Source organism: Anoplolepis gracilipes, chromosome 5, assembly GCF_047496725.1.
Source record: "Anoplolepis gracilipes chromosome 5, ASM4749672v1, whole genome shotgun sequence".
NCBI lineage: Eukaryota > Metazoa > Arthropoda > Insecta > Hymenoptera > Formicidae > Anoplolepis > Anoplolepis gracilipes.
This window is the reverse complement of record NC_132974.1, coordinates 12,943,796-12,958,414: the sequence shown is the minus strand read 5'-3', so window position 1 is coordinate 12,958,414 and position 14,619 is coordinate 12,943,796. Positions and strand designations below refer to the sequence as shown.

Here is a 14,619-nt window from a genome sequence, read left to right as displayed (position 1 = left end):
ATTAATATTAAATTAATTTATATTGATATAAACTAATAATTAATATTGATATAAAATTTTCTTAATAATTATGGAAATAATTGCACATTAAAACGAGCGTGCTTTATTACACTATGTTTGACATTTGATAGCGTTTTCAATTAAAACAGTTTTTTTTTAATCGCTCCGAGAGTAATTAATGACATTGCATTGTCTCTACCAATAAAATATTTAAATTCATAATAAAATAGTGATTGATTGATTAGAGTTAAATTAAAATCCGTTTAATTGAAAACGCTATGTTATGTCCAATATCCAATAGAAAACTTTCATTTTTAAATCCCAAAATATTGCTACTGAGAATCACTAGAATACAAGCTCTTCTATTGGATGTCGGGCGCAATGTGAATCCTGCATAAGAATGCCATTGCACTTAACACACCAAGCGCGAGCCGTGTATATGTGGCCGAGCATGCGCAGAGCTCACGTGTGTACACGGCTCGCACTTGTGTGTGCGTCATACGTCATACGGGCTGTGAGCGGTGAGCGGCTCACTACTACTGCACACACACGCATACACACGAATCGAATTACAAATATTGACAAAGCGTCATCAGTTCGGACTAGTTTTTGGAGCTCCGCTAAAATCGAATTTTATACGATTCAAGGAAAAATGTTGAACGTAAAAATCGCAGGAGCATCTGGGAAATGCGTTTCTATCGTTGATACGCCGATAGTAGTGCACGAATTATGGCAACGAGTCGAAGAAGAGACGGTAAGTTGTAGAACTAACCTCAAACTATCTTTACCATTCCTAAAAAATTTTTTTAATTTTTTTTCAAAAACTGATACGCGAGATTAATAGATACTTTAATCATAATTTTATCATTACATAATTGAATTTAATATTTTAGCCGTTGATATTTTCATAATATTACTCATTTAAGAAACTTAACTATCACTATCTTTAATCTCGTTTATATATATATGCATATTATAATTATTTATTGTCATACATGTATGTGACAATAATTATAATATGCGTATTTATATCTTTATTTATATATTTACATGTTTATATTTATATGAATATCATGTTATTATTCAGGGTCTTTTGCGGGATCAATATTACATCGTACATAATGGCCGACTTATGCAGAAAGACAATATTTGCACGAGTGGCTGTGCAACTATTGTTCCAAGGTTGTTGGGTGGCAAAGGTGGTTTTGGTTCCATGTTGCGGGCGATAGGTGCACAAATAGAGAAAACCACGAATCGCGAGGCTTGCAGAGATCTAAGTGGTCGCAGATTACGCGACATAAATGAGGAGAAAAGACTGAAGGCTTGGATCGAGAAACAGACCAAGAGATACGATGAGGCAGCAGAGCGCAAGAAGAAGAAGCTTGAGAAACTGTGCGCTGAACCAAAACACGAATTCAAAGATCAGCGTTACGAACAGGAGAGAGCGAAGTTACCAGAGAAAGTCGAAAACGCGGTCGAAGAAGGTTTCAAAATTGCTACCACATCGGGCATTAAGAGAAAATTGGAAAAAGATGATCGACCAAATAAACGCAAGACTATATTAGATTTGGAGATTGATTCAGATGAATTTGAAGATACTTCAGATGACAGTGATGGCAGTGATGAAAATAATACATTAGCCACTAAAAACAGCAAGATAGAACAACAAATGTCGATTGATAGTGGAAATTCCAGTGATACTGGAAAGAATAGTGAAAGTATTGACAAAATGGAAAGTGAACATTCTGAGTCATTGACTGATAATGAGATAAACTGTAAAGTTTCAAGTAATAAGTCAGCTGATGCAAAATGTATTACCAATTCTACAGAAAGTCCTGAGGATCAACATATAGATTCTACAGAAGAAACCGTTGTTGAGAAATAAAAGTATGTAATAGAATTATAAATATTAATTTAATAAAAAGAACTTAAAAGAAATAAATAAAAAAGACAAAGTAAGATTATTTTTTAATTATATTTACATCTTTTTTAGATTTGAGTTGATTGTTTCACAGTGTTACTTTTTACTACGTCCCGTCAAACTGAGATTCATTTTCTGTGATGATGACACTATTGTAGGAAATAAAAAGAATGTAGCAGATTGAATAAGGAATTTTGAATACATTAATAAATCATTTTGATTATATATATTTTGATTATATGTTTTTTAGCATCTTGATAATATATATAGAGATAATATAATACAGATTCATAAATAAAAGATTCAAGAATTTTATTTTTTTTTTTTTTTTTTTTTTGTGATTTATAAATTATACTAAACAAATTTTAATGTACTTGAATTCTTTTAAAACCTCCGGTTTTATCGATTAACAGTCTGTGATAAATTCCAAGCATTCATTTCTCCAGTGAGTTTTATTCCGATTGCGAATAAAATCGCTGATGCGATGATTGATCTTAAGAAATCATTATCATTCGTCCTTTGATACAATTCCATAATATATCTCACGCCAATAAAAATAAAATTATCGTTCTTTCCACGGCTTCGCCAAGTTCGTGATAGTGCTTTATTTGTAACATCTATTAAGAATTACAATCTATCAAGTAAAAATAATATAACCTATAACAAATTTTAAATATAAAGTTAATTATAAAGAGTAAATTATATAGAGATATAAAATAAGATATGAAAAAAACCTATAAAAAATTAGGAAATTAAAATTTTATCTTATCTCTCTAAATTAGACATATCAAATTTTTTTTAAGAGAAATATATTTCTCTACTATTAGATATTATATTTATATATATAAAGAAATTAAAATATAATACATACAGTACTTACATGTTCCTAAAGTTCGTGGACAAATACCGATACAAGGTTTACAGCAAGTTTTACCAAACATAGGCTATAAAGCCAACGTAATTGTCAGATCGTATTTTTTTACATCAGTTTATAATCTTGCATTTTATCTTAAGTGATATTTACCCTTTCAGCAATTGACGTGTTGTTACAATTTTTAGATTTTGTATGAGTTTTGTGTAAATTCAGGGATGGCAAAGACATAGAAGTTTTACCTACGAAAGCCATTTTATCAAATTCCAATCCACTCTGTTTTTTAGCATCTTGATTTGCTTAACAGAATCCCACATTGGCATTTGACAACAAATTCGCGTGCAATAGACATTCACATTTTATTCACTTTATAAATATATAACAGTGATTTAAATTTAAATATATTAAATTCTTGATACATATTTTAATATCCATACATATAATAAAAAAATTGGAAAAAGATTAGCGTATTTTTTATGGACGTATAATTCTTTTCTGTTTTTCCTGAAATAGATTTGGCAAATCAATGAATCAAAGAATTAACATTATAAGCCAGATCAGAATCAATGAATCAGAATTAATATTATAAGCCAGATTAGTAGAGAGCGAATTAAAAAGATTTATCGGCAAAGCCATAATGCATATTTTACGGTAGAGATAAGGTTGCGTGGGCATACCTGTAGGAGAATAAAGCGAATTAAGCGATAGCTACTGCACGTAGTTAGAGTATAACAATTGTCAGAAGGAGGATTCTGGTGCATAGCTTTCTGTATAATGCCGCCACAATTTTCGGTAAGAATAAATAATTCCGAAATGCCAAATATTGATAAAACGATATAAAAGTTTACGTAACAGTCATATAAATCAATTTAGCTATCTATAATTTTTTTGCTTATAATTTTACTTGTGTGAGAAAAAATAATTTATGATAAGTTGTAGATGCAACAAGAGAGAAAAAAATAAACAAAAAAAGTATGCAGTTTCTTCTACACAATACTTTAAAATATTGTGCAAAAAATCTATTTGATTCTTCCTTACTTGTTTTTAGCTTTCAGACAGGATGCGATATTTATTATGGTATCTTGTATTTTTCTACGGTATTTCCATAACATTTTCCAGTAAGTAAGTTTTCGATAATTAAAAATTTCTTAATATATATGGAAGAAAAATTGTGAGAAATATAAAAAATTCGTACATTATGCAAATAAAAATAATTAAAATAAAGGTAGCAATTAGAATTTTCTTCAGTATAATCTGTAGCACGTACTCTACAAAAACAGAATCTGTAAAAAACTTCAAGATTATCTTTAATAAAATATTTATAAACGCAAATAAAAAAAAAATTTCCAAAAATATTCTAGATAAATATTTTTTAAATAAATATAAGATGTATAGTAATCCTTCGTGGAATAAAGCTTTTCTGAAGAAAATTCCACTAAATTTCGAAATAGATTTTTATTAAGAGCGCGATACTATACAGTCAATTTAATGATCGCGTAGTTGATGTAACGAAACATCCTGGCTGGTTGTTGCTGGAGCACAAAAGATGCGGCAATTCCAACACCGATCGCATTATCGGAGGCAAGAATGCCAGCCTCGGCGCGTATCCTTGGCTCGCGAGGATAGGATATGGCAAACCTGGCTCCACCGACGAATTAAGCTACAGATGTGGCGGCACCTTGATTAATCGGCTATATGTAGTCACCGCAGCTCATTGCGTGGAGAATCTGCCCGATGAGTATGTAAACAATCGCAATAATTAAAAGAAGAAAAAAATATTTGAATCGATTAAAAGATTTCTTTTTGATTGTGCTGATCAAAAGTCACGTGAAGAGCTTTTTATTCAGTCGTTAAAGGATTAATTCGAGAAATAATGGCTTCACGATTTGTTAATTCTTTATAATAAAAATGTCAAATACTTGTGGATTTTTAATTAGAAAAAGATTTTATTTTAAACTTCTTTTATTTTGTAATTATAATTTATTATAATTGTTATATATTTTATTATATATATATATATATATATATAAAGAATATATATATCTCGCTAAGTTTCATTGTCAGAGGAATCCGTCTGGGCGAGCACAACACCCTGACTAATCCCGATTGCGCACGCGAATATTGTGCGGAGCCAGTGCAAGATTTTATACCGAAATCGATAATCAGTCACAAAGATTATAATAAGCCGCCGTTCAAGCATGATATAGCTATAATACGATTAAACCAACCGGCGGTTTATAATGGTGAGTATATAAATAAATTAAGCTTAATAATTGCGCGCGCGTTCACAATTGATTAATGGACGACTGATTAATCGATGACATTTATCTTCAAATTTTTTTTTTAAAGAAAATTAGATTTTCTACTTAAACTTCTTGTGAATATAAGTATTATAAGTATTACAAAATAAATAAATATTACATTTCTATTAAATTTATGTTGAATTCTTCTTAAACATAACACGAAAATTATAATTTTGCCTAGTCATATTTAATACCTTTGTTGTTAAAAATTAAATAATATATTTGTTTGTTGCAATCTACAGAATTCGTGAAGCCGATATGTATGATGAGCGGTGAACTTATGAGGAAAAGCTTTATTGGCGAGATAGCGGAAGTCGCAGGTTGGGGTATATACGATATCAGTAAGTATATTTTCGCGAAATCTAAATTAAAAAAATACTAAATATTTAACATTTTAACTTCAGATTTTTGCTTCTCTATCTGCAACCCTAAACACCATTTTAAATAAAAAATATATACCTAGTCTCTTTTTTCTCTTTTTTTATAATCATTGAAGAAGGTTTAAAATAAATCAAAATATTTTTTTAAGAATCCTTTGATGCAAGTTCCTGGACTCGCATTAGATCAATTGGGTCTCATACTTACACTCAAAAAATGATTAATGAACCAATGTCATCGTGTATATAAAAAGAAAAATACTAATGTAATTCTCAAAATGACTATTTTTTGCACGATACATACAATGTAAGAGTTCTTTTACCTTTTAAGTGTGAAATAAGAAAAAAGTATTGTATGAAAGGATAAAAAGGATTAAATTTACAAATGCTTCAATAAAAAAATTATAAGAGAATAAAACGATAATTATATTTCTGGATTTTTATATCTAAAAAGACAAATTAAAATAAAAGTTTATGAATATAGAAATAAATATGCACTCAAAAAAATGATCTTGCAACTTCGACAAAAATTTTCTAAAAAATTAACTGAAACAGATAAATTATTAGCAAATACTGTGATACTGCATATATTTTGCACTTAATCAATTTAAATGACAGAGACAGAATTTATATCTGTACTATTAGTGTAATTTAGATGGAAAATTTGTCCGCAATGCCTATATCTTTAAGGCCTATTGTCAAGGACAATTATATCTGTGATTAATATTTGGCAATGGGATTTAAATTTTCTAGAGGTATTGCTAGAATATTGCTACTATAAATTCTATACGTGACAAACAATATTCTAACAGATACAAAAAGTAGCGACAAATTTTAATTGAGACATCTAGAAATATCTACGTTAGCAAAATATTTTTCTGAGCGTTTACCTTCAATTTGAATTTTTTGTCATTGTCGATAGACAACCCGAAGTCCAGCATAATCCTGCAGACGCTTAAGTTGCCGGTTCTCGAGATGGGTAGATGTATAAAATCCTTTAAAAGCTTCACGGAGTTATCGGGGCAACAGCAGATGTGCGCGGGCGGCGTCGTTGGCGAGGACTCTTGCGGCGGTGACAGCGGTGGACCCTTAATGAAGGTGCAGAGCCTGAATGGACCGCCTAGATATTATTTTATCGGCATCGTCTCCTTCGGCGCAAAGGCCTGCGGCTCATTCACGACACCAGCCATCTACAGCAAGGTCGCTGCATATATCCCATGGATCCTGCAAAACATTTCCCCGTGAAATAACCCTCGTTGTCAGATTGAGAAAATAACGGGATTGTTCGAATTAAATTTTTTATTTTGTCGTGAAAAGAAAAGAGTTTAGTGTTTAAAATAATTTTATTTAGGAGTGCAGTCATTTTTATTTAGGATATCGTCGCGATAGTGAGCTTGTCGAGAAGATATCTCGTATATAATTGATAAGAATTTGTGACGTTAATTATCTTAAATGTGTGAAAATTGCTATGTTATTAAACACTATTAATTAAACTGTGTTATTAGAAAATTATAATTAAAGTCTGAAAATAAAAGTAGACGATGGGAATCATATTATTTTGTTACACACACACACACATTTAGTCAGTTCACAAAAAACCAGAAAATTTCTCATTCTGCAAGCGTTCGATCGTTTAGAAGCAATTATTCTCGAAAGATGACTGTAGAAACCACATTTAATAATCCAGTAATCTCCCAGAACTTTTGCAAAATCTGCAATTATCCAATCGTTTAATTATTTATGGAAGTAATTGATTAGTAAGCCACGTGGGAATAAATTAAACGTTAAATCTATAATTCTATTAGAATTTATTCAAATAGATTTAAATGTATTACATATATATATATATATATATATATATATATATATATATACAGGGTGTCCTGTTACTGGTGAAAACCTGCCAATGACAGATTCTTCAGATCATTTAGAAATAATTTTTCCTCAGCGAAAATGTCGAGGCATCAATTATTTCCAAGCTTATAAGTAATTGAAAAAAAGGCGCTTTTCGCAAACTAAACTTTTTGGAGTCAAAAAATTACTAAAACTACATTCTTTAGTTAATTTCAGATAGAGTTTACTTTAATAGAATTTTAATTTAAAGCTTATATAATTACAAAGATATATAACAAAAATTGGAAACTTGCAAAAATTGATGACGTCCTTCGATATTTTTTTTCGCTGAGGAAAAATCGACTCCAAATGATCTCAAGAATATGCCATTAACAGGTTTTTCATCAATTACAAGACACCCTCTATATATATATATATATATATATATATATATATATACATACATATATATATACATACATATATACTTAAATTAGAAACATTACGATTTTGGTGTAAATCACGATCACAATATTTGATTTTTTCCACGAGATTGTGTTACACATTAACATTGAATATACCAAGAAGTATTTCCGTTTCACATTATATGATTTAGATTACCCTCGATCACGCACGCAACATTGCGGAGAACTTCGATTTTTTCTTTAAAATTAAATCTGTTGAGGATTGAATCATTTTTTCACGGAAGCGCTCGCGACCGTGACTATTAACGGCAACAGTATTGGAAATATACAGAGTTTTAATCGTAAATCTAAATGCTGTTGGAACATTCGATACAATCTTTTTTCTGTGCATGTTTTGAAATGTTTTCTGGATTTTTAACATACAAGGCAAAGTTTCTCAGCGTGAGAAGAAATTATATACCGTAAAATGTTGAACCATACGATATTTTATTGTTATTTTAATCAACATAATACGGTTTTTATGTCTTTAAAGTGCAGAAAGCTTTATAGTTTTATTGACAAATATTCATATGCGTTTTAAAGCTTTTATAAACTATATATATTATATATATTATAATAATATATATTATAATAATATATTATATATATTATAATAATATTATAACATTATGCAACTATGAATTATGCGTTATAACATAACGCGTATTAAGATATCAAATGGCTATTCGAGAATTATTGATTTTATATTTAACGATATTGATAAAAAAAATATACATTTGTGTGTGTGTGTGTGTTTACATCGAGTTCATAATCGTAATATTTCTGCCTACAATTGAAAGATTAATTTTACGGTAGAATTTATTGATGATAAAATCAAAACAGTTTTAAATATATATATTAACATCATGAATTCGCGAGTAAACAGGTTCTCTAAAAGTCTGTGTCGTGGAAGGAAGAAGGAAAATCAGGATCCACGCATAAAAAAAGTCTCCAGATCTCCAGATAAGATTTTTGAACATTCCAAGCAGATAATATTTTTGAATATTCCAAACATTCCATATGCCAATTTCATATATTTCACATGTTAAAATTATGACAAATCGATAAAGAACTGAAATAAATAAATTAAAAAATAATTTACTAAACTTACATAAATATTGAAAGTACATAAAGCTCTATCTGTGTGTTACGTTATACATATAAAATTATGAACAGAAAGAATAAGCATTATAATGTTAGCATTTAAATATACTGAAAGTTATTTTTGAAAATTACTAGTTTCTGCGGGTCTGGCAAGAAAGCAAGAAGAAGCAACAAGGAAATCGCCACCGGTTAAGAAATCAGGAGCGGATTGGTTGCGATATTACGTAGGGAAATCCCAATCATGAGGTTGTAAAAGTCATCAGAGGCAACATTAATACAGGCTATATTAATTTCACATCGTTCTCAAATAAATCGCATCTGTCATTGTAATTCTGATTTATACGAAAAAGAATCACGGAAGTCTCGAGAAAGAAAATATATATAACGTATAATAAATGAAAAATAAATACAATAAAAACAATAAAATACAATAAATATGAAAGAGAAATTTTAATAAAACTAAAATTATTCGAAAGGATTTTATTCTCTGTAATATTTTTTTTGTCGAAATATATACTCTAATTGTGTGATGAAGGCGCTAATTTTCCGATAATTCCTCTCGAATTGCTCCGCCCCTGCTAATTAGCTAGACGAAGCCTGTTGACAGTAGTGGTGGGGATAGTTGTTGACCCTGGCTCCGGTTACTTTATCATAGGCACTACTGTCAGTTGGTGTCCTGGTCTTCAGCCACGAAGGCATAAAACGAAAGAAGCTGCGCGAAATCGAGTCTTCGCTGTCAAAGTGCGCTGTGATTGTCCTTCGGAACTTTGTTTGATAATAGCAAAATTAAATAATAATATTCACCGAGGATGCCGACGTCGGCCTTGATGTCTTTCAAGTTACTGGCATTGTTGATCGTCAGTATCAATGCGCGTAAGTAGATTTTTTGAAATGTAAGCTACAATGTCGATATTAATTTAAAAAAAAAGCTGAATGTTTATAATCAATTAAAATTTATTTAATTCTTCCGTACATTTTTTCCTAGAATAATTTCCTCTCTAGAAAATATATTGAAGGTATCGTAAAGTCCAGAAGATCTTCTGATCTTCCAGAAAAGGCAAAATCAAGAGAGGCTTGTTTTATTGCTGATTCAATTAAATCAGTTTATGGTAAATAAAGTTAAAAAAGAACATGAATTTAATAGAGGTTTAAATTCACGTATTATTTGATATTACGCAGGCCATTTAAAATTCTTTAAAAAAAATAATCACAGTTTTTTCTGATCAATGTTGAAATCAATCATAATTGCAATTTCCAACAAGTTATCATGTAAAAATTCTTCAATTTATAACATGCGTTTGCTTATAATCTCAATAATATGCATAATTTTCGTAATATTTTTTTTCTATTTGATGTGCACCATGAAAGAAAATAAAAAAATTAATTAATTGTATCCAAGATCAATACTGAATATATATACTGTATATATCACACGTATTATAGTATCAACACATATTGATAAAATACCTGAAACTTCGTTACAATTGCTCATGTATCTCAAATTTTGTTTTAATCCTTGGTGGAAGCATAATTGTGTGACTATCTGAGTTCGCGATATTATTAGTTATTAATTTATGAAGCGCTTCCGCGAAATCAAAGGCTAAATGCCGGTTTCCCATCGATTGCCTCTCGTATCATACGCGGTATTATTTTGCATTACGTCATAGAATTAATGGCTAGATTCAGCAGACAGATATATCAACAAAAGCGACATGCGTAGATCACATTTATTTGATTTCGCGCGTATCAATAAATCTTAGAATCTCCTGATTTACAAATATTTCTTGGAGAGATTATTCATAGATAATAGAGTTTATATATAATATTGCATATATATGCGCACATATGTATGTATCATCATCATTAATAATAATCAACTCTATATTGTTTTATATGTAAATTTTGTAAATTAAATTATATCAGTAATATATCATAAATAATACAATTATCTCTGTAATTATTATAATATTTATTATTAGATTAGGCAAAAAATTGGACATTATATAAATATATGGAATTGTAAATATATATTATATACTAAACAGATGACTAGCCGCTATAGAACAACTAATAAATTAATTATGCAAAATTATTAGCACTTATTTCGAAATAATTTTTTGCGCAGACTATTCAATAATGCGAAATCCTTTTACCTATTATTTTTCTTAACATAAGACGAAATTAATTCATTTTAATTCATCGCGTTACATTTAAAGTTACATGTTAAAGTTGGATAAAAAATAAAAAACCTCACCTGCGATTCTAATATTAACATATGATACATAATTGATTATATTTTAATATTGCTTTTATTTAAAAACAACTCATTTCTCCTTCTGATTTCTCAACAGAAAACTCGCGGACGGAGTGCAGAGCTGACGGCCAGGTAGGCACGTGTATATCCGCGCGCGAGTGTTCGACGGTGGCCACCATCCTGCAGCAATCGCGCGAACAAGCGATCGCCTACCTGAGGCGCAATCACTGCGGCTTCGACGGCATGACTCCGCAGGTGTGCTGCATAAGCAGCACGAATATCAATACCCGTCCGAGCGGCACCGTGACGAATCCCGGATCTTCGCAGCAAGGATTGAATCGACAGCCACCTACCTCGTCATCCAACGAGGACACCCAACAGGTTGATCTTGCCAACAACCCGTTGCTGCCGAGCGACTGCGGCCGGGACCTGTCGCAGAGGATCGTCGGCGGCGAACGCACCGAGCTCGACGAATTCCCCTGGATGGCCCTGTTGGAGTATCAGAAACGTGAGTGTAAAAAAAAAGAAAAAAAAATCCAAAGCAAGATGTCTTAGAAGATGCCGGAGGATAGAAATTAATTATTCTATTATCAATTATTCATTAAATATTTGGTAAAAATTCTCCGAAAGTGGGAGGCTCCACTTTCGAACAAAATGACTTTGATAACATATGTCGACGTCAAGGTCATTGGAGTTGCCTCCCCTAAACAGAATATTTATCAAATATTTTCCTAATGACCGTTGCAGCCAACGGCAGGACGACAGCATGTGGCGGTGTCCTGATCAATAAGCGCTACATCCTCACCGCCGCCCATTGCATCAAGGGCAAGGATCTACCGCCCAACTGGCGGCTGATCAGCGTCCGTCTGGGCGAATACAACACCGACACTGAACGGGACTGCATACAGGACAGCGAGGACAGCGAGGTGTGCGCCGACGATCCAATCACCGTGGGCGTGGAGGAGCAAATCGCTCACGAGGAGTACCGGCCGCAGTCGCGGGACCAACGCTACGACATCGCACTGCTGCGTCTCAGTCGCAACGTGGCGTTCACCACCTTCATCAAGCCTATCTGCCTGCCGTCCAACTCGTCGATGGAGGGCAGACTCGTCGTGGCCGGCTGGGGCAAGACGGAGTCCCGTTCGGTGTCCAACGTCAAGTTGAAGTTGGCGTTACCGTTGGCGGACAAGGATCAGTGCGATCAGACCTACAGCAACGCTGGTGTCCGTCTAGGCTACGGACAGGTCTGCGCGGGCGGTCAGAGGGGCAAGGATTCGTGTCGAGGTGATTCCGGCGGTCCTCTCATGACCGTCGAGAGACTCGCCGACGGCACCGGCAGGTGGGCCGCCGTGGGCGTCGTTTCCTTTGGACCGTCACCCTGCGGCATGCAAGGGTGGCCTGGCGTCTATACCAGGGTAATAGACTTTGTTCCCTGGATCGTTAGTAAACTGAGACCCTAATATAAACGTCGTATACAAAGGAAGTTATTTTTCTGAATGTCATTCAAAGACTCTTTCGAGGGATTGAATTCAGAGATGGAATTAAAATGAGAAGACCAACGTATTTTGTAAAGTTGCGTTTATAGGATTAATTAGAGTTTAACAAATATTCATCTCTGCCTTAAAATCGAGTAACGTGTAAAGATAATTTCTTTGACAAAATTAATGAGAAGAATGGATGAAAATAAATTTTTAATCGTTATAATAAGTGTGTTATGCATTAATGAGACAAATGTTACTCGATATTGTGTAATAATCAAAATTTCATATCTTTGACTGTATTGTAAAATTAATCAGTGTGTATTATCTAATATCCCATAAATATACTCGATACTAGAAAGAAATTATAGCTAACAATAAGTGATATTAATTGCTCATTTTATCTGCATTTATAATAGTATATATATTTATAACAATGCTATCAAATACATTTGTACATTTTATTTAAATAAAGTGCAGTTTATTGTATATATTTAAAACTTTGCAATATTAATAATCAATAAATTGAAAATGTTTGAATCTAAGGCGTATGTACAATACTAAAATAAGTTTTTTAAATTTTTAACAGTGATCCATTAAAAAAAATAAATAAAATTTTTTCTTAAAATGTATTGTTTTAATCAAGTTTTGCTTTTTTCTTTTTCTCGTGTATATATATATATATATTATATTTTATACATTTTACATTTAATATTCTTTCAATAATTTCTTTTCTTCTAACATTTATCATTAGATATATATAGAGTAGATTGAAAACCATATAAATGAAAATTAAAATAATTATATGCAAACGCAAGTACAATGAAATGTTTTTCGTTTTTGAAGACATATTTTCGATGCATGTTGTATGCTATATAACTATGTTGTGATGTCAGATCTTTGATTTTTATTACGTTTCACGTAAAAATATTTATTATCGTCAGTAGATTGCGATATTACCTGAAATATTTGTTTTCTATCAAAGAAGTTTTTTATTTAATGTAAAATAAATTGATATTAATTTTCTGTTGATTACATTTTATTTCAAGGAAAATGACAAAACTTACAGTTAATGTTGTCGCGAACAATTACGTTGACGATTACGTATATTCGATATTTGCCTCGGGGTTATCAATGCGCATGGGTCATTAAGAAAATTGACCTATTAATGCAAGGCATTACAATAATCTTTACACTACGCAAATTTGAAATCAAGGCTTTAATGCGATAACGCCAACTAATACTTCATTCTAATGTCAGTGATTAACACATAGTTGCTAGAATAAGATTTAGAAAAAAAAGAATATGTCAATTAATATACGCTGAAAAAATATAATTTATATATTTTATATGTAAATAAAATTAATATAATTATCATTAGGAAATATTTGTATCACAATATTTTAAGTAATTGTTTTGTTTTAATTATTATTATTTTCAATATTATGTTTTTTATAGATATTTTTTAAATATTTTTTAAATATTTCAAATTTTTACTTTATTTTAAGAAGAAGAAATCAATTTTTGCCAAATTTTGTTCAAGTTTTACGAGATTACAAGAAAGTAAAATTCAAGAACTCATATAATGAGCTAAAAGACGGTGCTATTTTTGATAAATGACAAGTAAATAAAGGAAAATACTGACATTATTAACTAACTTTCCTCAAAGATAAACAGTAATAAAAGTGAAATTGTACGTACATACATACAGTCAACAGAATAATACACAATGTGCTTTCGATCACGCAGCTATGTTCTAGGAATTTCTGACGATTACAAGATTCGCGTCATCGATTCTCGATTTATTTATTGTGAAATAATTTGGAATTATTATCTTTTGAATGAGGATAATTGTTAAACACGTTAAAGATAGCATATTTCGTGAAATAATTATAACATTTTATGACACTTTTTAAAATATTTTTTGTATTTTTCCATTACTTTTTTGCTAAATTAGTTATTTTAATCATGTATGCTATTTAATATTTACTCAATTTATATAATAAATTGTTTA

At 31.1% G+C, this 14,619-nt stretch overlaps 3 protein-coding genes across 3 annotated transcripts; all 3 read left to right on the top strand.

Moving 5' to 3' along the window:
- The first annotated feature begins 510 nt into the window (after positions 1–510).
- On the top strand, positions 511–2,146 carry LOC140666409 (splicing regulator SDE2). Its single transcript, XM_072893573.1, has 3 exons — positions 511–754; positions 1,088–1,887; positions 1,994–2,146. The coding sequence occupies exons 1-2, from the start codon at positions 653–655 to the stop codon at positions 1,883–1,885; spliced, it is 900 nt and encodes a 299-aa protein (XP_072749674.1). The 5' UTR covers positions 511–652; the 3' UTR covers positions 1,886–1,887; positions 1,994–2,146.
- A 1,106-nt stretch (positions 2,147–3,252) lies between these two features.
- On the top strand, positions 3,253–6,968 carry LOC140666408 (melanization protease 1-like). Its single transcript, XM_072893572.1, has 6 exons — positions 3,253–3,584; positions 3,841–3,910; positions 4,293–4,530; positions 4,845–5,035; positions 5,338–5,436; positions 6,395–6,968. The coding sequence occupies exons 1-6, from the start codon at positions 3,567–3,569 to the stop codon at positions 6,715–6,717; spliced, it is 939 nt and encodes a 312-aa protein (XP_072749673.1). The 5' UTR covers positions 3,253–3,566; the 3' UTR covers positions 6,718–6,968.
- Positions 6,969–9,526: 2,558 nt separating this feature from the next.
- Positions 9,527–12,675, top strand: LOC140666407 (CLIP domain-containing serine protease HP8-like). The gene is made up of 3 exons (XM_072893571.1): positions 9,527–9,746; positions 11,225–11,635; positions 11,875–12,675. Exons 1-3 carry the CDS (start codon positions 9,683–9,685, stop codon positions 12,585–12,587), a joined length of 1,188 nt encoding a protein of 395 aa, XP_072749672.1. The 5' UTR covers positions 9,527–9,682; the 3' UTR covers positions 12,588–12,675.
- Positions 12,676–14,619: the final 1,944 nt, after the last annotated feature.

What these genes read in the sequence shown, in the direction of transcription:
- LOC140666409 (XM_072893573.1), top strand. Translation starts at nt 653, where the DNA reads ATGTTGAACGTAAAAATCGCAGGAGCATCTGGGAAATGCGTTTCTATC. An exon ending in AACGAGTCGAAGAAGAGACG is followed by an intron (nt 755 to 1,087) that starts GTAAGTTGTAGA and finishes GTTATTATTCAG; the next exon opens with GGTCTTTTGCGGGATCAATA.
- LOC140666408 (XM_072893572.1), top strand. An exon ending in TATTTCCATAACATTTTCCA is followed by an intron (nt 3,911 to 4,292) that starts GTAAGTAAGTTT and finishes ATGATCGCGTAG; the next exon opens with TTGATGTAACGAAACATCCT. An exon ending in GTGGAGAATCTGCCCGATGA is followed by an intron (nt 4,531 to 4,844) that starts GTATGTAAACAA and finishes TATCTCGCTAAG; the next exon opens with TTTCATTGTCAGAGGAATCC.
- LOC140666407 (XM_072893571.1), top strand. Translation starts at nt 9,683, where the DNA reads ATGCCGACGTCGGCCTTGATGTCTTTCAAGTTACTGGCATTGTTGATC. An exon ending in GATCGTCAGTATCAATGCGC is followed by an intron (nt 9,747 to 11,224) that starts GTAAGTAGATTT and finishes ATTTCTCAACAG; the next exon opens with AAAACTCGCGGACGGAGTGC. An exon ending in CCTGTTGGAGTATCAGAAAC is followed by an intron (nt 11,636 to 11,874) that starts GTGAGTGTAAAA and finishes TGACCGTTGCAG; the next exon opens with CCAACGGCAGGACGACAGCA.